The 23579-nt window shown below is 52.9% G+C and overlaps 1 protein-coding gene across 8 annotated transcripts in view; it reads left to right on the top strand.

The window, feature by feature from the left end:
• LOC128901082 (sperm-associated antigen 4 protein-like) overlaps positions 1–23368 on the top strand; it is a 77778-nt gene extending 54410 nt beyond the window's left edge. The window contains exons 1-12 of one of the 8 annotated variants that reach the window (XM_054182867.1): positions 15354–15405; positions 15878–16360; positions 16621–16721; positions 17868–17952; positions 18683–18747; positions 19338–19383; positions 19637–19733; positions 20245–20329; positions 20902–21014; positions 21419–21586; positions 21956–22045; positions 22840–23368. In XM_054182867.1, the coding sequence (XP_054038842.1) occupies positions 16275–16360; positions 16621–16721; positions 17868–17952; positions 18683–18747; positions 19338–19383; positions 19637–19733; positions 20245–20329; positions 20902–21014; positions 21419–21586; positions 21956–22045; positions 22840–22971 (1068 nt within the window). In that variant the 5' untranslated portion in view covers positions 15354–15405; positions 15878–16274 and the 3' untranslated portion in view covers positions 22972–23368. Of the gene's footprint in view, positions 1–12615; positions 16361–16620; positions 16722–17867; positions 17953–18682; positions 18748–19337; positions 19384–19636; positions 19734–20244; positions 20330–20901; positions 21015–21418; positions 21587–21955; positions 22046–22839 lie in introns of those variants that run through there. The other 7 variants (XM_054182865.1, XM_054182866.1, XM_054182869.1 and 4 more) reach the window with 7 other exon arrangements.
• The last annotated feature ends 211 nt before the right edge of the window (positions 23369–23579 follow it).

Below are 23579 nucleotides of genomic sequence, written 5' to 3'. Positions count from 1 at the left end.
GTTTGTTTTCAGTGCTCGGCTTGGAGGAAACTCAAAGCAGTTACAGATACAGAGGGATGCAAGACTGGCTAAAGGATGAACGCGGAGAGGGGCCAGAACTGCTCCAAGCACCCGTCGCTCCCCGGGTGATGTTGGGTGCCCCACGAAACGCTCCCAGGAAGCCGACTGCTGTAACGTGCCGCAGAAGGGCGGTGACGTACCCACTTGAGGGGACATTTTAGCACTAGCGCTTCAGGGAAGCTGACGCTTTACTTGTCCCGCTCAGCTCATCCTGCTTCACCCTCTCCCAGGCAGCCAACGGAGCTGGTTTTGCCGGTGCAGCCCCCTGCTACGCGCTCCCTGCTGGGAGCCTGCCCTGGTGCGTCTCTCTCTTCAGTGTGCTTCCCTAGACTTCCAAATCAATGCAGCCCTGGAGGGATCACCGGGCTCCCAAATCCCCCACCCCAGAGCAGCGCAGAGCAGGGCCCCCACACCCTACCTGCGTTACCCATGGGCACAGCCTGCTCTGCTCGTAGCGCTTGGGCTTCATACACAGCCTGCTCTTCTTCTGCCCCCGGGCCCGCTTCTGCTCCACGGGCTCCTTCTCTGCTGCTCCACCATCCTCTCGGCTTTCCCCGTCCTGACCGAGGTCCTCTGACTTCACCCGTTTGGCGGGGGGCTCGCTCTGGCAGCTGCCGACCTCCTCCTCCTCCTTGACCTTCTCTTCCTCCTCCTCCTCCTCCTCGCCCCCGCCGCTGGGCTCGCCCCGGGCCCGCAGGTAGGCATGGAACTGCTCCTTGGAGGTGAGGAACCTACAGAAACATCACACCCCTGTCACCCCAGCCATGGGGGGAGCGGTGTGACAGGGGGCTGCTGGGGGGACAGCGGGGCCGGGCATGTACTGGGGGGGCAGTGCAGAGGCTTGGCATGTACCGGGAGGGGGTTATGGGGGGGCCGTACACGTAGTGGGCGGGTTATGGAGGGCCCTGGCCCCTACCGGGGGGTTATGGAAGGGCCATACCTGTACCCGGGGGGTTATGGGGAGGTCTGCGCATGTACTGTGGGGGTTGGGGGGGGCCTGGCACGTACCGAGGGGGGTTAGGAGGGGGCCCGGGCACGTACCGGGGGGCCGTCGGGGCGGGGCGGGGCGGGGCCGGGGCCGTCGTGGGCCCGCACTCACCGGGGGCCGCCGCCGCCATGCTGCCGCACGCGGGGATGAGGGCAGGGGCCGGGCGGGCCACGTGACGGGGGCGCGTGCGCGGGGCGGGTAGAAAAGGCCCGGCGGCGGCCAGGCCGCCTCAGAGCGGCGGCGGGGCCGGGGTTTGTGTGTGGCCGGGCCGGGGGCGGCGGCCGGGCGGGCTGTGTGAGGGGTCGCAGCGCCGCTGAGGTCAGTGTCCGTCCGGCTGTGGGAGGCTCTGAGCGCTCTGCGGGGGAGCAGGGCCTGTGGGCTGGGGGCGGCCCTCAGGAAGGGCCTGGCCGTGGGGGCAGGACCCCCGGGGGAGGGGCTGTCCGTGTGGGGAGGGGCGGCGCGGGGCGGCCGGTGTGTGGGCCTTGCACCGGGGAGAGCTGTCGTCCTGTGAGATGTGCTTAACTGATTCGTGTCAGTGTGGAACAGTGTTAGGGCCACAGGGTGAAGAGTGACCTTTGACTGTTTTGTCTGTGTGGCCGCAGACGAGACGGAGTGTCTGTCGTGTCTGTGTTTTGCAGGAGCCAGCTGGCGAACATTCTAGAATACCACCTTAAACCGGTCCTGTTGTTATCTGCATAGTGACCTGTAAGGGAGGGGATACACCCATTTTTGGCAAGGGCCAACCATTTTAGAGGCAGTTATGAATATGTATTAGTATAGGAGATATAAACCAAAAATGGGGTCTGTAAGGGGTGTGTCTTGGTTGGGCAGAGACTCCCGGCACACCCAGCGCTGTTTGCTTGCCTTTGTTCCTTTAATAAATTATAAATTCTAATTGGAATCCTGTTTGTGATTAAATCATTTATCACAATTTGGGGGCTCGTCCGGGAGGGTCTTAGTTCCTGAATTCTGACTTGATCTAGGAGGGGTGCCCCACCATTAGGTGGCTCCTGATCAGGTCAGGTCGGGACTAATGCCATCCTGAACCTGAGTAAAGGCAAGCAAAGAAAAGATTTTGGTTTTTATTTTTATGAGCTCCCTTGCTGGCTGCAGCAGTTTATTTTACCTGTAATTCTGCGCGCGAAGATCCGAACGAAGGTGACGGAGTTGTAAGTATTTAAAGTGTATACCGTTCGGTTGGGTGGGATTCGGTTGCCTGTGTGTAAGAGTGTGATTGAGACGGAACCTGGTTCCGAAGAGACTGTGGAGGTCTTCTAACCGCGGTTCCAATCTCCCGCGAGGGACTTGGCCGCTGAAGGACCGAAGCGATTCCTATAGTGGGTGGGTGATAGGTCCTAAACCCCCTGCAAGACGCTCCTACTGGTAACCAAGGGCTGTAGGAATTGCCACAGTAAAATTCCTAGATGGGTCAGACAAAATCAAAGACCCAGGACCAGAGGAAAGGGAGCAAATTACCAGATATACCATTGGAAAGTCCATTAGGAATAATGATTAGGAATTGGAATGAAAGGGGCCCCAGAAAAGGAAAAAGTAAATTAAAATTAGTTCACTATTGTATGATTGAATGGCCGAAGAAACCTTTAAAACCACATGTCTTTTGGCCTGGTTTTGGATCCTTGGAAGACTGGATTTGCCAGGCCTTAAATCTATATGTTAATTCAAAGGAACCTTTTAGTCAGGAGGAAAGTGATTATGCAGGATTATGGATCGGGACTTCACGTCCTTTTCCGGCTTCAATACTTAGATTAAAAACGGATGAAAAGTCTGAGAAAGAAGAAGGAAACAAAGACGAAAAAGGGAAGGAAAAAGATGATAAAGGGGAACCACTGGATAACTTACCACCTCCATATCCTAACAATCCTCCTCCGACGGCGGCTCTCCCTCCAGGGGCCGTAGTACCCCCACCAGTGCCACCGTTACCCCTGCCTCCACCACCGACAGCACCGGAATTAGATCGACCTCCGGCTGCATGTACGAGAAGTAGAACTGCCACATCTGGGGGAGCTTCTCTATATCCCTTACGAGAAGTACCCCTCGGAGGCAATCAGGGAGGCATCGGGTTTGTGGCAGTTCCATTAAATACCACAGATGTAAGGAATTTCAAGAAAGAAATGGGGACCCTATTAGATGATCCCCTTGGAGTAGCAGAAAAACTAGACCAATTTTTAGGACCTAATACTTATACCTGGGAAGAAATACAATCCATGTTGGGGATCTTATTTACTGCTGAGGAAAAGGGAATGATTAGACAAGCTGGAATGAGAATTTGGGAAAGACAGAATCAGGCAGGACCCCCAGGAGATCAGAAATGGCCAAACGTGGATCCCCACTGGGATCATCAACAACCCCAAGGGAGACAGAACATGAGGGATTTGAGAACATTAATAATACAGGGAATAAGGGAAGCGGTTCCCCGAGGGCAAAACATTAATAAAGCATTTAATGAACAACAAGGAAAAGACGGATCTCCTACGGAATGGTTGGAGAGGTTGAGGAAAAGCCTGCAAATGTATTCTGGAATTGATCCGAATACAGTGGCTGGGACTGCACTCCTTAGAACACAATTTGTAGCCAAATCCTGGGGGGATGGATATAAGAAAGAAATCAGAAAAACTTGAGGACTGGCAAGAAAGAGGATTAGAGGAGTTACTTAGAGAAGCCCAGAAGGTATATGTTAGAAGGGACGAAGAAAAACAGAAAGTAAAGGCAAAACTTTTTGTAGCAGCAGTAAAAGAAAGTCAGAAAAATCAGAATCCGTTTAGAGAGAAAAGGGAAAAAAGAATAGAGCAGACACCCAGAGGACAGCCTCATAGGGAGAGATTCACAATTCCTGTCTGTTACTACTGTAACAAGAGGGGACATGTTCAGAGCAACTGTCGTAAGCGAGAACAAGATGAGAAAATGTTCAAAGAAGAATAGGGGTGTCAGGGGCTATATCTTTTGGGGACTTCCAACATCAACAGAGCCCTTGGTAAAATTATTAATAGGTCCCCATAAGGAGGAGGTTTTATTTTTAGTGGATACAGAAGCTGAAAAATCAACCATTCAGAAACTTCCAAAAGGAATAGAGATAGGGAAGAATTACATGTCAGTAGTCGGGGCAAAAGGAGAACCTTTTAAAGTCCCTATCTTGAAAGATGTAGAAGTAGAAACAGAAAAGACAATTTGTCTTAATGATTTACTTTTGCTCCCTGAAGCGGAATACAATTTACTAGGAAGGGATCTGATTTTGAAGTTAAACTTGAGCATTCAGAGTCAGGGGAACAAACTGCAGATCAAATTATATACTTTAACACAGGAGGATGAAGAAGCTATTAACCCCTCGATGTGGTATAAAGAAGGGGAAACTGGAAAAATAAAAATGGACCCCATAAGCGTTCAAATAATAGATCCACATCGTTCGATTAGAATCAAGCAATACCCTGTACCCATGGAGGGTCGAAAAGGATTAAAACCTGTAGTTGACAGACTTTTGGAAAAAGGAACCTTGGAACCATGTATGTCACCTCATAATACACCCATCCTCCCTGTAAAGAAACCGGACGGGTCATACAGAATGGTACAGGATTTAAGAGCCGTAAATCAGCGAACGATTACTAAATTCCCTGTAGTGGCAAATCCCTATACTTTATTAAGTCATATTTCTCCCAGACATACTTGGTATAGTGTGATAGATTTGAAAGATGCTTTTTGGGCCTGTCCTCTGGACGAGGGATCTAGGGATTATTTTGCTTTCGAGTGGGAGGACCCCGAAACGGGACGGAAACAGCAATTAAGATGGACGGTATTACCACAGGGGTTTACGGAGTCACCACATTTATTTGGGCAAACTTTAGAGAAAATCTTACAGGATTTTACATTACCCCAGGAGATAAAATCATTGCAATATGTAGATGACTTATTAGTAGCAGGAGAAACTGAAGAGGGGACCCGAGAAGCTACTATTAAATTGTTAAATTTTCTAGGGGAGAAGGGATTGAGAGTGTCCCGATCAAAACTACAGTTTGTAGAACAGGAAGTAAAATACTTAGGACATTGGCTAAGTCAGGGAAAGAAGAAACTAGATTCTGATAGGATATCTGGGATTCTATCTTTAAGACCCCCACAAACTAAAAAGGAGGTTCGGCAAATATTGGGATTATTAGGATATTGTAGATCATGGCTTGAAAATTATAGTGACAAGGTAAAATTTCTATATGAAAAATTAACTAGTAACCAACTTAAGTGGTTTACAGAAGATGACCAGAAATTCGAGGCAATAAAAAAGGCATTAATACAAGCACCTGTATTGAGCCTCCCAGATTTAGAAAAACCTTTCCATCTTTTTGTGAATACATCAAATCAGACAGCATATGGAGTTCTTACTCAAGACTGGGCAGGAATAAAAAAACCTGTGGGGTACTGTTCTAAATTACTTGATCCAGTAAGTAGAGGATGGCCTGCTTGTCTCCAAGCTTTGGTAGCTACCGCATTATTAATAGAGGAAGTTCGGAAAATTACCTTTAGTGCTCCTTTAAAAGTGTATACCCCACACAATGTCAGGAGTGTTTTACAACAAAAGGCAGAAAAATGGTTAACGGACAGCCGGATCTTGAAATATGAAGCAATATTAATAGACTCCCCCGATTTAGAACTGAGGGTGACTTCTGCTCAGAGTCCAGCACAGTTTTTGTTTGGAGAGCCATCAAAGGAAGTACAACATAATTGTTTAGAGGTAATTGAGACCCAGACTAAGGTGAGGCCGGACTTAAGAGATACTGAGTTAGAAAATGCAGAAGTGTTATTTGTAGATGGCTCCTCCCGTGTGGTGGAAGGGAGGAGAAAATCAGGATATGCCATAATTAATAAAAATTTAGAACTTATAGAATCAGGACCTCTGAGTCCATCATGGTCAGCTCAAGCTTGTGAGCTGTATGCCCTTTGTAGAGCCCTGGAATTATTACAAGGAAAAAGCGGGACCATATTTACGGATTCTAAATATGCGTATGGAGTAGTCCACACTTTTGGAAAAATTTGGGAGGAAAGAGGTTTAATTAATACCCAAGGAAGGAATCTAATACATCAAGAACTAATAGTGAAAATTTTAAAGGCGTTAAGAAAACCAAAGGAGATAGCAGTGGTACATGTGAGAGGACACCAAAAGGGATTAGATTATCGAACCAGAGGGAATAACCTAGCCGATAGAGAGGCCCAGGAAGCAGCCCTGAGGACTCAGGTCGCTAAAATTAATGTAGTACAAGTACAAGGAGACATTAGTGAAAAAGAACTAGAGGAGAAAGAAAAGAAATTTACCCCTGAGGAACAGGCAAAATTAGAGAAAATAGGAGCTAAGTTAGAACAGGGAAAATGGATGCTGCCCGACGGGCGAGAGATGTTGCCAAAAGCTTATGCCAGGCAAATATTAGAACGCTTACACACACAAACACATTGGGGTACAAAGGCGATAAGTGATCATTTCCTTAAACAATTTGGCTGTATTGGGATTTTTGAAATAGCAAAGCAAATCACGCGAGGATGTTTAACTTGTCAAAAAGTAAACAAGAAAGTGTTTCGACAAGCAGCCACGGGAGGAAGGAAAACAGCTTATAGACCTTTTGAAAGAATACGAGTCGATTTTACTGAATTGCCTAAGGTAGGGAGAATAAAATATTTACTAGTACTAGTAGATCATTTAACACAATGGGTAGAAGCTTACCCTGTAGCACGAGCTACGGCACAGATGGTAGTAAAAATCTTATTAGAACACTTAATACCTAGATATGGGATAATCCAGTATATTGATTCTGATCAGGGCACACATCTTACTTCTAAAATAATAAAATTATTATGTCAATCATTAGGTATTCAATGGGAATACCACACTCCGTGGCACCCACAAAGCTCAGGGAAAGTAGAAAGAATGAATCAAACAATAAAACAGCAATTGGCTAAATTAATGATTGAGACACAGATGTCCTGGACGAAATGCCTACCATTGGCACTATTAAACATAAGAACTAAGCCACACAGTGAGACTGGATTATCGCCATATGAAATGTTATATGGAATGCCTTACTCCCAAGGGATGCCCCTGGGGAACAATGTGGTTGAAGATTATAGTATCCAAAAATATATAATATCCATTGGAAAAAGGTTAAAAGAACTAGGAGAGATTGGGATGATGGCTCAAACACCACCATTAGGATTTGACACGTGTGTCGCGAGTGAAAGGTCCAGTGAAGGAGTAGAGAGTCACATCTGAGCCCGGAGAAGCCAAGCTAACCATCTGACGAACTTAAAGAGACCTTCATCAAGAAGCATAAGCCAAGTTGCTGTGGGAATTTCATTGTAACTACTCCTGTAGGATTAGTGGACAGGGATAAATACCTATTAGGAAAGGTGATTTAGTCCATTGTGTAAACGGTGTTGTTTATTTTTAAGGGCAAAGTGTTCTACATGTTTTAAAATATATCATTTTCCAAAAAAGAAGTCAAGGATCTAGGAAACAGTTTAGAATTTTTGTGCATTCGCTGTGGGGCCCCCACTCCCCTATATAACCTACCATGGGTTAGGCTTTATTGTTGTCAATTTAATCAAAGAGTGCTTCTTGATTAAAGATTACCCCTTAAAAGATTAAGGAAGAGGGCAAGACCGGAGGGGAACGAGTGGTGCGGCTTGAAAGGTCTGCCAAGGGCTGCAACCCCTTCGGGCTGTGACCGCCGATCACTATGGCCCTGACCGGACCTCTTCTGGTCCTCTTTGGGGTAAGCTCCTTGACTCTGGTTATGGCAAACAACTGCAGCCAGTGCGTAGGAACTACTAGGAGGGGACGGGTAAGTTCCCAGACTTTGGTTTATAATATCGAAATAAAAGAAAGAATAAGGGATTCGGTACAGCACAGACTACTATTTAACTCATTTTATCATGAAATAGAAACAGGAGTGGAATATGAAATTCCCACAGTTGCTAAAAATCTCTTTGTAAATCTTGCTGAAAACATTGCTAAGTCATTAAATGTAACTAATTGTTATGTTTGTGGTGGAACAAGCCAAGGTGAACGATGGCCATGGGAGGCTATGGAGAGCAACATTAGTAATCCTCAAATATGGAAAACAATGCGAGACAAAATACCAAGATGAGAACTGCTTTGTACCAAAATCGTTTAGCCTTGGATTATTTGCTGGCACAAGAGGGAGGTGTTTGTGGGAAGTTTAACCTTAGTAATTGTTGTTTAGAAATTGATGATGAAGGGGAAGCTGTAAATGAACTTGTAAAAGAAATGAAGAAAATTGCACATGTCCCAGTTCAGACTTGGACTGGAGTCGACCTAGAAGGATTCTGGGAAAACTTTACGGGAGGTGATTGGCTTACTAAAATTGGGATTGTTATATTGGGAGCATTTGCAGGATTGTTAATAATTCCATGTTTTATACCTTGTTTTATTAGACTAATACACTCAGTTATACAAGGAACGCAGATGGCTACAGAACCTGTTGATTCAGAACCAGGGAAAGAGAAAACTCTTTCCCTGATGATACTAAAGACAAAAGAAGATTCGAAACTAATACCCATTCGGCAAGTATTAACTCGGTTGGAAACAAAAACACGAATCAATGCCATAGAAAAAGAAAATGGGGGATTGTGAGATGTGCTTAACTGATTCGTGTCAGTGTGGAACAGTGTTAGGGCCACAGGGTGAAGTGTGACCTTTGACTGTTTTGTCTGTGTGGCCGCAGACGAGACGGAGTGTCTGTCGTGTCTGTGTTTTGCAGGAGCCACCTGGCGAACATTCTAGAATACCACCCTAAACCGGTCCTGTTGTTATCTGCATAGTGACCTGTAAGGGAGGGGATACACCCATTTTTGGCAAGGGCCAACCATTTTAGAGGCAGTTATGAATATGTATTAGTATAGGAGATATAAACCAAAAATGGGGTCTGTAAGGGGTGTGTCTTGGTTGGGCAGAGACTCGTGGCACACCCAGCGCTGTTTGCTTGCCTTTGTTCCTTTAATAAATTATAAATTCTAATTGGAATCCTGTTTGCGATTAAATCATTTATCACAATGGGGTGAAATCCTCTTGGCGGCCGGTCACCAGTGGTGTCCCTCAGGGCTCAGTTTTGGGGCCGGCTTTGTTTAATGTCTTTATCAATGATGTGGATGAGGGGATTGAGTGCACCCTCAGTAAGTTTGCAGATGACACCAAACTGGGTGGGGGTGTTGATCTGCTTGCGGGTAGGAAGGCTCTCCAGAGGGACCTGGACAGGCTGGATCGATGGGCCAAGGCCAACTGTATGAGGTTTAATAAGGCCAAGTGCTGGGTCCTGCATTTCGGTCACAACAACCCACAGCAAGGCTACAGGCTTGGGGCAGAGTGGCTGGAAAGCTGCCCGGCAGAAAAGGACCTGGGGGTGCTGGTGGACGGCCAGCTTAACATGAGCCAGCAGTGTGCCCAGGTGGCCAAGAGGGCCAACAGCATTCTGGCTTCTATCAGGAATAGCGTGGCCAGCAGGAGCAGGGAAGTGATGGTGCCTCTGTACTCAGCACTGGTGAGGCCCCACCTCGAGTGCTGTGTTCAGTTCTGGGCCCCTCTGGACAAGAGGGACATTGAGGTGCTGGAGCGTGTCCAGAGGAGAGCGACCAGGCTGGTGAGGGGTCTGGAGACCAGGGCATATGAGGAGAGGCTGAGGGAGCTGGGCATGTTTAGCTTGGAGAAGAGGAGGCTGAGGGGAGACCTCATTGCCCTCTACAACTCCCTGAAAGGAGGGTGGAGAGAGGTGGGGGTTGGCCTCTTCTCCCAGGTGAATAACGACAGGACCAGAGGAAATGGCCTGAACTTGCGGCAGGGGAGGTTTAGGTTAGATATTAGGAAGAATGACTTTACTGCAAGAGTGGTCAGGCACTGGAACAGCCTGCCCAGGGAGGTGGTTGAGTCACCATCCCTAGAGGTGTTTAAGAAACATCTAGATGTGGCACTTCAGGGCATGCGCTAGTGACAGAGATTGTAGGTTGTTTGGTTGGACTCGATGATCTCCAAGGTCTTTTCCAACCATGAAGATTCTGTGATTCTAAGATCAGGAGGGGGATGCCCTCAGCGTAGGAGCTTCCTGGGGGAATGGAGATCTCAGAGGGGAAGACTTTGAAGTAAATACCGAAAGGCCGCAAGAAGGTCTCCCCGGAGCCTTCTCTGCTCCAGACGGAACAGCCCCAACTCTCTCAGCCCGTCCTCACAGCAGAGGGGTTCCATCCCTCCGATCATTTCTGTGGCATTCCTCTGGCCCGTTCTGTGAGGCAGCAGCAGGAATGCAGGGAGCTCTGCCTGGGGACAGACAGACTCGGCTGGGAGCTGAGGCGTCAACAGGAGAGGACAGAACAACCTGGGAAACTGGCAGCTTTGTGGCGGGTGAATGTCTGCTCCAGACTTCATACCAACAAACAAGCAACAGCTAGTCAGGGATGTAAAAGCCAGGGCTAAGAAGGTAGAGTTGAGGCTCCTGAGAGAAAGGAAAAAGGCCGAGAGCAGGAGACGTCTGGAGAGCAGGCTTTGGCCTGCTGGGGGACTGGCTTGGAAGAATCCTGTGGGATACGGCCCTGCGGAGAAGCAGGGTGCGGAGGGCTGCTTGAGGATCTCCTCTTCACGCTCCACAATGGCCTGCCTTGACATTCAGAAAGGACGGCGTGGATGAGAAAGAAGCTGCTGACAAAACCCAAGCCTGAAGAGGAAGCACAGAGGAGGTGGAAGGTGGCTGCCTGCCAGCCTCAGGGGTTTTGTGTTTCCATACCGGAGACAGGCAGTTGTGTGTGCGTGTGCTTGTTTGTGTGGGGGGGAACTGAGGGATGAGGAGATCCTGGGGCCGGCTTCTGGATAGAGCATCTACAACCAGCTCCTGGAGGGATCCATTTTCTCTGTGTGTCTATACAGGTCTATATTTCCCACTGACGTAGTCTGCCATACAGGCAGCGCACCGTACCAATACCCTCACCGGTATTTTGGTGATGGTTGTCACGGTACTTCCTACTTGAGTCGGAAATTCTATTGACCTAGTACCTCCTTTAATTGTCTATCGTGGCCTGCAACTCCTCAGGTTATCTTGTGAGAGACAGCACCACCAGGGCGCGCCATCAGCATAGAAACATTGACAGCCGAGCAAATGGATCTTCATTCCAGGGCAATGGAGCTTCACTTCAGGGGAACCGTGAGAAACTCTGGGATATGGCCAAGAGAAACCTCCAGAAGTTTACAAGGAGAAGTGTCCGGTCCTGCACTGAGGGGGAGGAAGGTGCATCAGAGCCCGCTGGGACCTAACGTGCTGAGCAGTGGTCCTGAGGAGAAGGTGCTGGGAACTGGAGTGGCCCCCCAAAGAAAAGTGTCCCCCTGTGTGCAGCTCCCCATTTTGGAGGAGTGGGGAGGAACTGGAGAGTGCCCAGAGGAGGTCTGCCCAGGTGTGGTTCAGCGTATAGTGCACATGCGCTGCGTGGGGAGGCTGAGGAATGTGGGCTTCTTTGGCCCCATGGTGGAGAGGCTCTGGGCAGGACAGGGGTTGCTCGAAGGACGGTTTCAGAGATGATGGGGCTTTTCTTCTTCGTGGGAGACCACATGAGAAAGAAAGAATGCCAGAACTTGTAGCTTGGGAGGTTTAAACAGGAAACGGGAGAAAGAAACGTCACTCCAAGGGCAGCGCTGTGGAAAAGGCGGCCATCCAGAAAGAATGTGGATCAGCCCGTGGCTTTGTGTCTAAAGACATATCCCCGAAGGATGGCGAGACTTCAGAAAGCTTAGTGAGTTGCTCAGGCGAGAGCAAGGTGGAGAAGCAGGGGAGACGTCTGCAGCCTGCAGGGAACATGCCCAGGTGTGGAACACAATAGGACAGCCTGCGGTGGTTTCAACAGTGTGGGGCTGTTGAAATGTGAAAAGCCCCCAAGAGATCCAAGGTCTTAATCTCCGTGTCTGTGACTGTCACCTCTGCCACTGATGCCTATAAGGAGTACAAGAGCCTGATGGCCTCCTCGTCCCCACCTGGGAGCCTGGGAGGTGTCCTGCTGTCATTCTGCACGTGTCATTGCACCTCCCTTCCCACATCATCCGCATGGAAGAGCAACTTGGAAGACATCATCCTGATTATGGAACAGGTCATCCTGAGTGCCATTATGTGGCACATGAAGAACAACCAGGCGATCAGGCACAGTCAGCATGGGTTCATGAAAGGCAGGTCGTGCTTGACAATCCTGATCCCCTTCTAAAACAAGGTGACCCGCTGAGTGGATGAGGGAAAGGCTGTGGATGTTGTTTACCTGGAGTTTAGTAAAGCTTCTTGACACAGTTTCCCACAGCGTTCTCCTGGAGAAATTGGCTGCCCATGGCTTGGATGGGCGTACGCTTCGCTGGGTGAAAAACTGCTGGGACAGCCGGGCCCAATGAGTGGTGGTGAATGGAGCTCAATCCAGTGGGCGGCCGGTCACAAGTGGTGTTCCCCAGGGCTCAGTACGGGGGCCGAGTCTCTTTAAAATCTTTATCAATGATCTGGACGATGGGATCGAGTGCCCCCTCAGTAAGTTCACAGATGACACCAAGTTGGGTGTGAGTGTCGACCTGCCCAAGGGTAGGAAGGCAGGACAAGAGGAAACGGCATCAAGTTGCACCAGGGGACGTTTAGATTGGACGTCAGGAAAATTTTTTACACTGAAAGGGTTATTAAGCATTGGAACAGGCTGCCCAGAGAAGTGGTGGAATCACCATCCCTGGAGGTATTTAAAATTAGACGGGTAGACGTAGTGCTTAGCGACATGGTTTAGTGATGGTTTTTGTCAGTGTTAGGTGGATGGTTGGACTGGATGATGTGAAAGGTCCCTTCTAACCTAAGCAATTCTATGATTCTGTGACCCCCCAGTTTCTCTAGGAGGCGGTCTGGGCTACCTTCTTCCTCCAGTACCCAACTTGCAGACGTTCTGGTCTCTCTAGCGTCCAGTCCAGACTTAGGCCCTCAAAAATGACTTGCTCGCAGGTGTGTTTTACTCTCTGGTTTCTCTTGTTTGGTGTTTGCTTGTGATTAAACCACTACCATACACACCAATCTTAAGTGCACACCCGCCAGTCTCACCAGTTGCTGGTCCCCCAAAGTACAAAAGAACTTAGGACTTGTGGTTCCCACTCCGGTTGCTGGCACTTGAACCTCCATCTGTGCATAGAGCAGAGATCTCCCTTGCCCCACAAAGCTCTTGGAAAGGGAGGTATTAAGAAAACAGGGCAGGCTGCGGTGATCCGTTGCAGGGCACAGCCAGGGAAGTGTCCTGACCAGCCATCTGGTTACACATGACCATCTCCTTTCAGCCCTTTTCTCTCTATTTTCCCATGGTCGTTCGTCTACAAACCTTTGGTCCTTTCCTAGACATCCCATGGCAAGTCTTGCACAGTCCCCAAATGCACTTTCTGGCGTCCCAACATGAGCCTCAGGCCCCGAAAGAAAAAAAAACCTCTTCCGTTGGCAAGGTCACCGGGCAAGGCTCTCCCATTGGCTCACTTAACTAACTGAATTGATGCAACTATGTCAGGACTTTCTTGGAAGGATTTTTTTTCCTTTTGGGTTTTGAATTGTTCCTCTGAAAACATGGCAACTTCTGTCCTAGAAATGGCAATCCTTTCTTTTTTATGGAAGGGTTGGAGACTAGGTCAGGTGAAAATCCCTATATGGTGTATGTAGGTGTTTGCAGCCTTGTGCAGGAGGAGTTGGGCATATTAGAATCCAAGCATCATAGAATGGTTCGGGTTGGAAGGGACCTAAAAGATCATCTAGTCCAAGCCCCTGCCGTGAGGAGGGACGTCTTTCACTAGTTCAGGTTGCTCCAAGCTCCTGACCTTGGACACTTCCAGGGATGGGGCATCCACAACTGCTCTGGGCAACCTGTTCCAAGGTCTCACCACGCTCATCATAAAGCATTTCTTCCTTATGTCCAACCTAAATATAACCTCTTCCAGTGTAAAGCCATTGCCCCTTGTTCTGCTATTACAGGCCCTGGTAAAAAGTCTCACTCCATCTTTCTTGGCCTATGACCACTGTGATTTCATCTGCAAACACTGTGGAGAGAGCCCAGAGATCTCCCAAGACAGGGTTTGGAGGCCTCAAGCACTTGACCAGTATCTAGAGGCTGAGAGCCCTGGGCTCAGTGGTTTGGAGACTGGGGACGGTATAGGAGGAGCCTGAGCGTGCTGGAAGGGTGCTTTCAGAGCTGGTGGAGCTTTTCTTCCTAGTGGAAAACAGCCTGAGAAAGAAAGAACTCCCCAACATGCAGGTGGGGAGGTGCAGCCTGGCCACGAGGAGACAGAAACGTCACTCCAAGGGCAGTGCTGTGGTGCAACACGCCACCCAGAAGGAGTCTGGATCAGCCCAAGGCTTTGTGTTTCAAGGAAGAGCCAGGGAGGATGGAGAGATCTCAGCAAAGGAAGGTGACAGCAAGATGGGGCAGCCGGGTGGATGACTGCAGCCTGCAGGGAAAGAGGCAGAGGTGATGGGACACCGTAGGACAGCCTGTGGTGGAGAAGATAGAGGGATGTGGCAAAGCTGGAAGTCCCCTAACAGAGCCAGCCTCTTCATGTCTTGGGCTACGGCTGTTGTCTCTGCCACTGATGCCTCTGAGACAACCAGTCCTTCCAGCACTGGGGTCTCGTTGCCTCCTTGTCCATACTCAGGAGCCTGGGAGGTGTCGTACCATAGTCCTGCCCTTGGCATTGCACATCTCCACATCCCACTGTCCCAGGAAGAGCCCTGAGGAAGGAGTGAGGGAGAGGATCTCCCTTCCTGGGGGCTGGGGGTCAGGCCTTGGCCCTTTGGGCGATGGAGTCAGGGCTTGGCCCTTTGCATTAATGAAACACATCCACGTTTACCCAGCATCAGAGTCACCTTCAACTTGCTTTTCCCGACCTGCCATCGCTGCCTCCAGTTTTCTGCTGTAACCGGACCCTGGGGGCAATTCCTCAGTGGGACCCATCAACACCACAAGAAACTTTGGAGTTTGAACCCGACTTTGACTCCTTGAGAGGTTCCTTCAACTTCCTCGCAGCGTCTGACGTTCACGGACTCGGCCTCGAACCCACCAGTGGGGTCATTAAAACTCCTTGGGCTGGTCCTCTGCGTCTGAGCTGGGCTGGGCTCCTGGGATGGAGGGAGCTCACGGCAAGCGGGCAGCGCTGCAGAGAGACAGCTCTGCCCAGGAGCAGCTCCTCTGCCAAGCGCAGCAGGGCTGAGGGCACTGCCAGGGTGTCTCAGGGAGATGAGCAAGGCAGAGAGAGAGCTTGAAGGTGTCAGGATTGGGAGGACGACTGAGAGCTCACTGGAGGAGAAATCTTTGCAGCCCTTGACAGGGTAAGTCTGCGGGTGCAGGGCACTGCAGGCGGAGTTGCTGGAGGCATCTCCTAAAGCTGGCACAGCCACAGCTTACGGGATCTGTACATGTGGGAGCTCTTGTCAGGCACTTTGAATAGCTGTGAAGGTGGGTGTGCAGCCAGGGGTGCCCAGGGCTGTCCTTCAGAGCAGGCTCCCTGCACCCCAGGGGTCTGTGTGCCGGGGCAGGGACTCTGCCACCTGCCAGGGTCAGCTCTCAGCCTGCCTGGGAAGCCCACCACATCACTGTGGGGAGAAGTTCTGCATGGAAGGAGCATCCCCCGGCGGGGCAAGGTCCTGCTGCTGAGAGGGTTCTGCGTGGCTGAGGGCTGCTCACAGCTGCAGATCACTGCAGGACATTCCCTGGAGACTTCCAGAAGCACAGCAAGGAGGGGGCCAATGGTGATGATTTTTGGTCTGGTGTCTTCTAACATCTCATTGGATTCTTTTCCAGCCTAAAGGTTTCAGCAAATCCAGCACCTCATGCTAAGTAGAGCTAAGCAAGCAGCACAAATCACACCGAATGATAATCCTAAATCATTTATTCTACTTAAAACGTATGTATTTATGCTGAACAATTAATATCCCGCAAGGAGAAGGAAGGAGCACAGGGTCTCCCCGCCCTGCTCAGCCCTGGGCAGCCCCAGCATGACGTCAGAGGTGACACCACTGTGAGGTCACAGCTGGCTGCCTGCACAGCGCTGTGGCGTGTGGGGCAGGAGCCCACAGTTGCCCTGTGGCTGCGGCCCTGGACAGGCTCCTGCTGGCTGCGGCGAGAGGCTGCTGCTGGAGCTGGTTTTGGGGACAGGACACGCTGCTGGGGCTCAGCGGGGAGCCTGCCTTTGCCCGAGATGGCGAGGAGAAAGGCCCCTCGGAGAAGACGCCCAGGGGCCTCCAAAGGCTCCTTGGGGACCAAGGGAAACCAACGGCCGGCAGGGTGAGAACGGGGCTGCGCTGCCGGGCGGGCTTCCCGGGGCGGGGGACTGCTGCTGCCAGCTCGCCTCCTCTTCTCCCGGGGCAGGCCTGTCCCGCAAAGGGTGGGGAAAGGAGGGGGACCCCAGCCCTGCTGCCCGCTCTCGCTGCTGCTGGGACAGCCCTTCCTCTGGCAGGGGCCTCCGCTCAGGCTACTCCTCCCCGCCTCAGCTCCCGCGGCCTGGGGACGGTGGGCAGCCGGCATTTGTCTTTGTCCTCCCACAGGGACCCGAGCGCTGGCGTGGAGCTGGTGATGCGCCCTTCACCTGCCGGCTCAGCCGCTCAAGGGCCTGCCGAGGGGCGCGACAAGGCCACAGAAATCGCAAGTAAGCTCAGCACTGCTGCTTGCTCCAAAGTCCTCCGGGGTGAACGTGGAGAGCCGCGCTGTGCCAGAGCTCTGGCCAGTTGTCACACGTGGCAGGAGAATCGTAGAATCATAGAATTGCCTAGGTTGGAAGGGACCTTTCAGACCATCTAGTCCAACCATCAACCTAACTATGACAAAATTCATCACTAAGCACTATGTCTACGCGTCTTTTAAACACCTCCAGGGATGGTGCCTCAACCACTCCCCTGAGCAGCCTGTTCCAATGTTTAATAACCCCTTCTGTGTAAAAATTTTTCCTAATGTCCAGTTTAAACCTCCCTTGGCACAACTTGATGCCGTTTCCTCTTGTCCTATGGCCCGTTACTTGGGAGAAGAGACCGACCCCCACCTCTCTACACCCTCCTTTCAGGGAGTTGCAGAGAGCAAGGTCTCCCCTCAGCCTCCTTTTCTCCAGGCTAAACACCCCCAGCTCCCTCAGCCGCCCCTCACAAGACTTGTGCTCCAGACCCCTCACCGGCTCCGTTGCCCTTCTCTGTGTCTCAATGTCTTTTTTGTGGGGAGGGGCCCAAAACTGGCCACAGCACTTGAGGTGGGGCCTCACCAGTGCTGAGTACAGGGGAGTGTTCACTGCCCTAGTCGTACTCACCACACTGCTCCTGATACAGGCCAGGATGCTGTTGTCCTTCTTGGCCACCTGGGCACACTGCTGGCTCATAGTCAGCCGTCTGTCGACCAACACCCCCAGGTCCTTTTTTGCCGGGCAGCTTTCGAGCCACTCCTCCCCAGGCCTGTAGTGCTGCATGGGGTTGTTGCGACCCAAGTGCAGGACCTGGCACTTGGCCTTGTTGAACCTCATGCCATTGGCCTTCAGCCCATCGATCCAGCCTGTCCAGATCCCTCTGCAACGCCTTTCTACCCTCAAGCAGGTCGACACTCCCACCCAACTTGGTGTCATCTGCAAACTTAGTGAGGGTGCATTCCATCCCCTTGTCCAGTGTAGGCTGCCCTGCTCTTTGCCCCAGGGAGGGAGTGCGTGGGACTCGGTGCCCACCTCCCCACAGGGAGCTGAAATATGCCTGGCTGGGCATCCTAGAGAAGAGATCTCAAGGGGCAGGCTTAACTTTTCTCTGGTTTCTTTGCCCAGGGACGGTCTTCAGCCTTCCTTGCCTTCTGGCTGTTGCCCTGGTCTCTCTGTGGAGACATCTGCTGAGCATGTGCCTCTTGGCCGCGTACGTACGACATGTTTCTGCTGCGGATGGGGGGTAGAACGGGGGTGTCTGAGGGCCGGTACCAGCAAAGGGCAGAGCAGAGGGTGCTCCCCAGCCAGCAGCCCGGGGCTCCCAGTGGGGCGCCTCAGCTTGGGCGCTGCTCGTGCTGTGGCCATTCTCAGGGGAGCCAAGAGCAAAGCCCCTCGGCAGCCATTTGCTGCAGCCCCAAGCTTTGGCTGCGGCAGGACAAACTGCCCCGTAGCCAGACGCTCGGGTGCAGAGCCCAGCCTCCGCAGGGCAAGGGTTTTCCCCAGCTCAGGCAAGAGACCACGCCGGTCTGTGGAGGCCTCTGGGAGGAAAGGCGGACAAGGCTCCTGCGCTTCCCAGCTCTGCGGGAAAACACTTGCCCTAAGAGGGATGTGTGTGATGGCAAGGGAGAACAGGCCTGCTTCCTCAGCCAGAGGGAGAGCAAGGTCCGCACCAGAAAGACTGCTGGAAAGCACTCTTCGTGTGCTCGACGTCTTTGCTTCCTGGGATGATCTTCCTGGAGACCTTCCTTTGGGGAAGAGCTGCCGGCAGCGTTGAACGATGTGGACAGAAATCGTGTTCCTGCTGGACGCTGCTCTGTCAGTTCTCTGTCAGCAGCAGGCTTCCAAAACGGTGTCTGTTTGGCCTGAAAAGGGAAATCCGCCTGTGAAGGGGTTTGTCCAAGGCTTGGATCATGACAGCACCAGGACTCCCTCTTTTTCAGGCAAAAGATGGCCCTGCAGAAGAAGGCGTTCTTGCAAGTCTTCTTGTTGCTCCCCCTGGCTCTTGGTGAGTTTTCATGAGCAACCATCTGAGAGCGACAGCCTGGCTGGGCTGGACGCCACCTTTCCTTTTGGGCCAGTATGTGCGGAAACTCCCGTGGCCCAAGTGCTTCCCAAGCAAGTCCTTGAGTGGGACTGCCTTCTGGGCTCCCAGTAAGACTGGTAGCCTCCCAGTCACACTGCTGCCCTGCCTACCGGACCACAGGGCTCACTTAGTCGGCACCTCTGCGAGAGACGGGGGTAGCTCTTGCAAGCCTGACCTGGGGATTCCCAGAGGGCAGGGGCCGTGCAGGGGGACCGATGGAGAGGTACCTCTCCTCGCCCAGCAGCCTGGTCTCGGTGCTCACTGGGGCAGTGAGGGGAAATGGGGAATAGCTCTGGGGCACCGAGCACACCTGAAGATCACGGCTGCGCAGTCCGCTCAAGCCCAGGCTGATGGCCCCCGGTCAGAGGTGTGTCCTCTCCCTGCACCCCACGTCCCCCACCTCCTCAGCTCACCTGCTGCCCCAGCCCCAAGGCAACAGGGACAGACAACGCCACTGCAGGGATCCCAGCAACCCCGGTAAAATAACTGTCTCTTGCTGATGTGAATTGCAGCTGCTGTTTACTGCGGGACCTCGCTGCCAGGCCTGAAGCCCCTGTGGTAAGCGATGTTTCCTGGGCTGGAATTGGGTCTGTGCAGAAGGGTCAGACGACCTCGTGTCCCTGCACCCATTTGCCTGAGAGCCGGGGCTCCCGCACGGCCCTTCCTGCCTTTGCCTCTTGCGCCAGCTGGTGCGGAAGGGAAGCGCTGGCAAAGCAGGGAACGCACGTGTGTCTCTCCTCCTTGCTGAGCTCAGAGGCTCCCAGTGGGGTGGGCAGCTCTCTGACAACATCTGCTTTCCTGGTTCCTGCAGGAACTGCCCGGTTTTAATGGCGCAGCAAACTCAAAAGATGCAGCTAATGCTGGAGGAGGTGGCTCGGCTGAGGGCAGAGATCAGCAGCGTGAAGCAGGTGCTGCGGCGTGTGGGGAAGGAGGCTTGGCTGGGCAGAAGCCCTTGGGGCTGTGGGTGTGTGGGACTGCTGACTGCAGTCAGCCAGCCTTTGCCCCAGGGGCCTCCTGGGCTGCACAGGCCCTTCTCCGGCCCCACTTTCACCGGCCGCTTCAGGCAGCGCAGGACTCCCTTGGCACGCCAGCACCTCTGGCTGCTCTGGCTGGGCTCCTCAGGCAGGGGTGGGACCCAGGCACGCTCACGGGGGGCCAGCCATCGCTGGCAGGGCTTGAGTCCACCTTCCACCTGCCCTGGAGAGTGTGGAGGATGGGGACGAGGGTGTGGGGACCCTCATCAACCCACCTCGGGGCCGTGGCCATGGCTGTGGACACAGACACTGTTCCTCAGTCCTGCAGCTCCGTGGAGAGGGTTTGCCTTGCCTTTCTGACAGTGGCCCTTTGCCGCTCCGGGCGCTAGTAGCCACGCTGAACGTTGATGTGCTCCTTTTCTCTGTTTGTTTATGGCGTTCCCAGGAAGTCGAGGAAATGAAGCAGGCAGCATCTGAGAGGGCTTTGGAAGCCTACGTGGAGATGTCTGACTGGGCCCTGCAAAGCTCTGGTATGGACACAAGCAGCCCCGTCTCCTTGCCCTGCGCTTGTCTGCAGCCCTCCCCAAAGGCGCCTGCGCTCCAGGCGCTGCTCTCCAAAGTGGGGGAGCTGAAATGCTTGGGGGGTCCCAGGGCAAGGCTGTGGCAGAGCAGCTCTCTCAGACTCCCTCCCAACCCTGCCCTCGGCATCCTCACGCTGCCTCTGGCGCTGCCCCCGCACGTGTTCCTGTGCGGACGGAGGGGCTCTCTTCCTCTCCTCGGCATTGGAAAAGGAGATGGCCGGGCCGTCCTTGGCTGCCCACGCAGCAAGCCCTCAGCTTGGGTCTGCTGCCATTCACATGGGCACCGTGTGTCTCCCAGAACCCTCAGACCTTCTCCTGCTGGCGCTGGGAGTGCAGCAGTCACCAGGCACGTGGCCGCCCTCATTCCCCTGCGCGGCTGGGCAGCTGGGCAGCCCACCAGCCTGGGACGAGGACAGGACTGACAGAGGCGCAGCTGGCTGGCGGTGTCAGAAATAGTGTCTGAGCACCAAGCCCTCCTCGTCTGTGGCCTCTTGCAGTCCTCTGCTTTCCCCTCCCTGCAGGTGCCAGCATTGACCTGCAGAGAACTTCGGAGACCTACACCTGCAAAAAGGACTGGTTCTGGAGGTTTATTGAGTTCTTTTGCACTCCCCGCAGTCCCGATCGCATTTTGCAGGTATTGTAGCAGAAATCGAGAGGGAATTCTTTCCTTTCTTCCTGTGAAGTTGGAGACTGACCTCAGGGCTCTCCCTTCGGTCCAGTGTTGCGCCGTCTTGGGGGTGGGAGGCGAGAGGTGGGGGGTGCCCTGCAGAGCCCCTGGGCAGGGATGTGTTTCTGCAAGGCCCTGACTAGAATGGTTTCGTAACCGCTGTTCTCCTCTGCTCCATAATACTGACAGCCCTGGCAAAGGTCGGTCAGGGAAGGAGGCCTCCTGCTTCTGTCCACTTCCTCACACACACCTCATTTTCAAGCTGAAATAGACCCCACAGACACACCGGTGCCTACGCTTCAAGCTACGTGGGCAGTTGTCTTGGCCCCAACACTCTCTCACGCTTCATTGCTCTGGCTTTCTGGTTGCAGCCGGATGTTTCCCCGGGAAACTGCTGGCCTTTCCCAGGGCGTCAGGGCCAGGTGGTCATCAGGTTGCCAGCGCGAGTCCACCTGACTGCCATCACTGTGCAGCACATCTCCAAAGAAGTCTCTCCATCTGGGACCGTCACCAGCGCCCCCAGGGACATCGCTGTCTTTGTAAGTCTCTGCTGGGTGCTTCTGGTGCGGATCTGGTCCTGGGGGAAAGCCATGACAGGGTCTTCCTTGCTTTTGTGCCTCCTCTGAGGTTGGAGTCCCGGTCTCCTGAGCACTGCAGGGCCCTGGTGAGGCTCTAGGAGTCTCCTCCTAAGGGCTCTAGAGGTCTCCTCCCTCTTAAGACTTGTTCTGGCCAAGCAGCTCAGGGTTCTTGACTAAAACTCAAGCGGAGCCTGAGCTCCACCGTAACCAGTGCTAGACTAGGGCTAGAGCCCCAGGGGAGGGTGGGTAGGTAACAGGGCTGACCCAGCACCTACGTTCCCTCTTTGTCGGGACGAGTCTGAGCTGCTCTCCTTGTGCTTTGCCCCACAGGGAGTGGATGTGGACGGAGAAGAGGAAACTCTCCTGGTGACCTTCATGTACGATGTGGCAAAAGAGGCCATTCAGACCTTCCCTCTGAAGGTGCGATGCACGCACGGTGTTGGGGGAAGATGCCAGGGAGCAAAGCAGGTTTGCCTGCAGGGCCATGGCAGGAGGAGCGTGAATGCTTTCTCCCTGGGCAGAGGGGGCCTGGGTCACCGCCAGGAGAGAGCTGGTGGGGTTGGGAGGGCTGAGTGGCACGCGGTGGTGCTAGCAAAAGGACAGTGAGGGCAAGGTCAGGCCCGTGGGAGCATGAGTCCCAAGAGATCCCTGGCTGCCTTCAGCAGAGCCCGCTGCACACGCAGCCACTGCACCCGAGCAACGTCTTTGTGCCGTGGAGAAACAGGGATGCCCGTTGGAGAAAGCCGTCGGGCAGCACCCTGGCTCCATCCCGTGGCCTGCTGGCAGGCTGGACGGTGTCCTCTCCTCCCAGCATAGCATGCCCCTTCTCTCCCGCTGCTCTCACGCCTGCCCGCAGGAAAGCGGGCAGAGCAGACAGCGGGAGCTCGGGGGGGTGTCACACCAGCTGCCCCACGCAAAGGAGCACCTCCCCGGCCTCTCTGCCGGCACAGAGCGAGGCGCAGAGGGAAGGGGCAGAGGGGAGGGAGGCTGAGCCCCAGCCGGGCCCATGCAGAGGGTGCCAGGTGCCTTCCCCCTCCCCGTGTCCCCAGCCTCCCCAGCACCCCGCTACCAGAGCCAGCCTCAGGTTTCCACAGCCGCTCCCACCCACTGTCAGGAGCTTGTTCCTGAGCAGGAGCAGGGCTGGTGGGGGGAGATACCTTGACTGCATTGTGGCTCTTAACACCTCCGATTCCTCTTCCCTCTTTTCCTCGCAGAACGCCCCGCATCCCAGAGCCTTCTCCTATCTCAAACTCCTTGTGAAGAGCAACTGGGGAAACCCAAAGTACACATGCATTTACCGAGTGCAGGTTCATGGGAAGATGGCAAAACCAAACAGCTTCAACTGAAACCAGCGACAGAAAAAGGACAAACATAAAAAAGAAGAAAAAGAATAATGTTGCTGCGACTCAGATTGGTGTAGATTTGTCTCCTAAGTTGGGTGCACAATAAGGTCCATTGCAGGGAGGGCAGTCGTGGGAAAGCAACAGAAGATCGGCGAGGAGGATTGTTAATACGCTCAAGTGACTCACACCTGGGTGCTGGAAAACACACATATCACACTAATTGTTATTCAGTCTCGGACGCTTGCAAGAAAAACACTTGCACTTCGATAACATAAACCTGTGATGGACTCAGGGACACCTTATCCAGCCACTTGAGAATCCTGGCCTGGTGCTGAAGAAGATCAAAGCACAGTGGGAAAACGATGCCTGTTTGAACCCTTTAAATGCCAGGCAGAACAGGGAGTCCATGCGTGCTCTTGCTCACAAGGACTCTCTCGCTGCCAAGGGCTCTTGCTAACAAGGACTCTCTCTCACTCCACGGTGCCCGCAGTCCCTGCTTCCGTGCCTCTGCCCGGGTGTTGCTTCGGAGATTCCCTGGTCTGTGAGGTATCGAGAAGAAACTTGTTCTTTGCCTTTCATCCGTGGTTTTGTGGTTGTTCCTGCGTCCTGCC

This window comes from Rissa tridactyla, chromosome 23 (genome assembly GCF_028500815.1).
Source record: "Rissa tridactyla isolate bRisTri1 chromosome 23, bRisTri1.patW.cur.20221130, whole genome shotgun sequence".
Taxonomy (NCBI): Eukaryota; Metazoa; Chordata; class Aves; order Charadriiformes; family Laridae; genus Rissa; species Rissa tridactyla.
The sequence above is the reverse complement of the archived record's forward strand: the minus strand, read 5'-3'. Positions and strand labels throughout refer to the sequence as shown.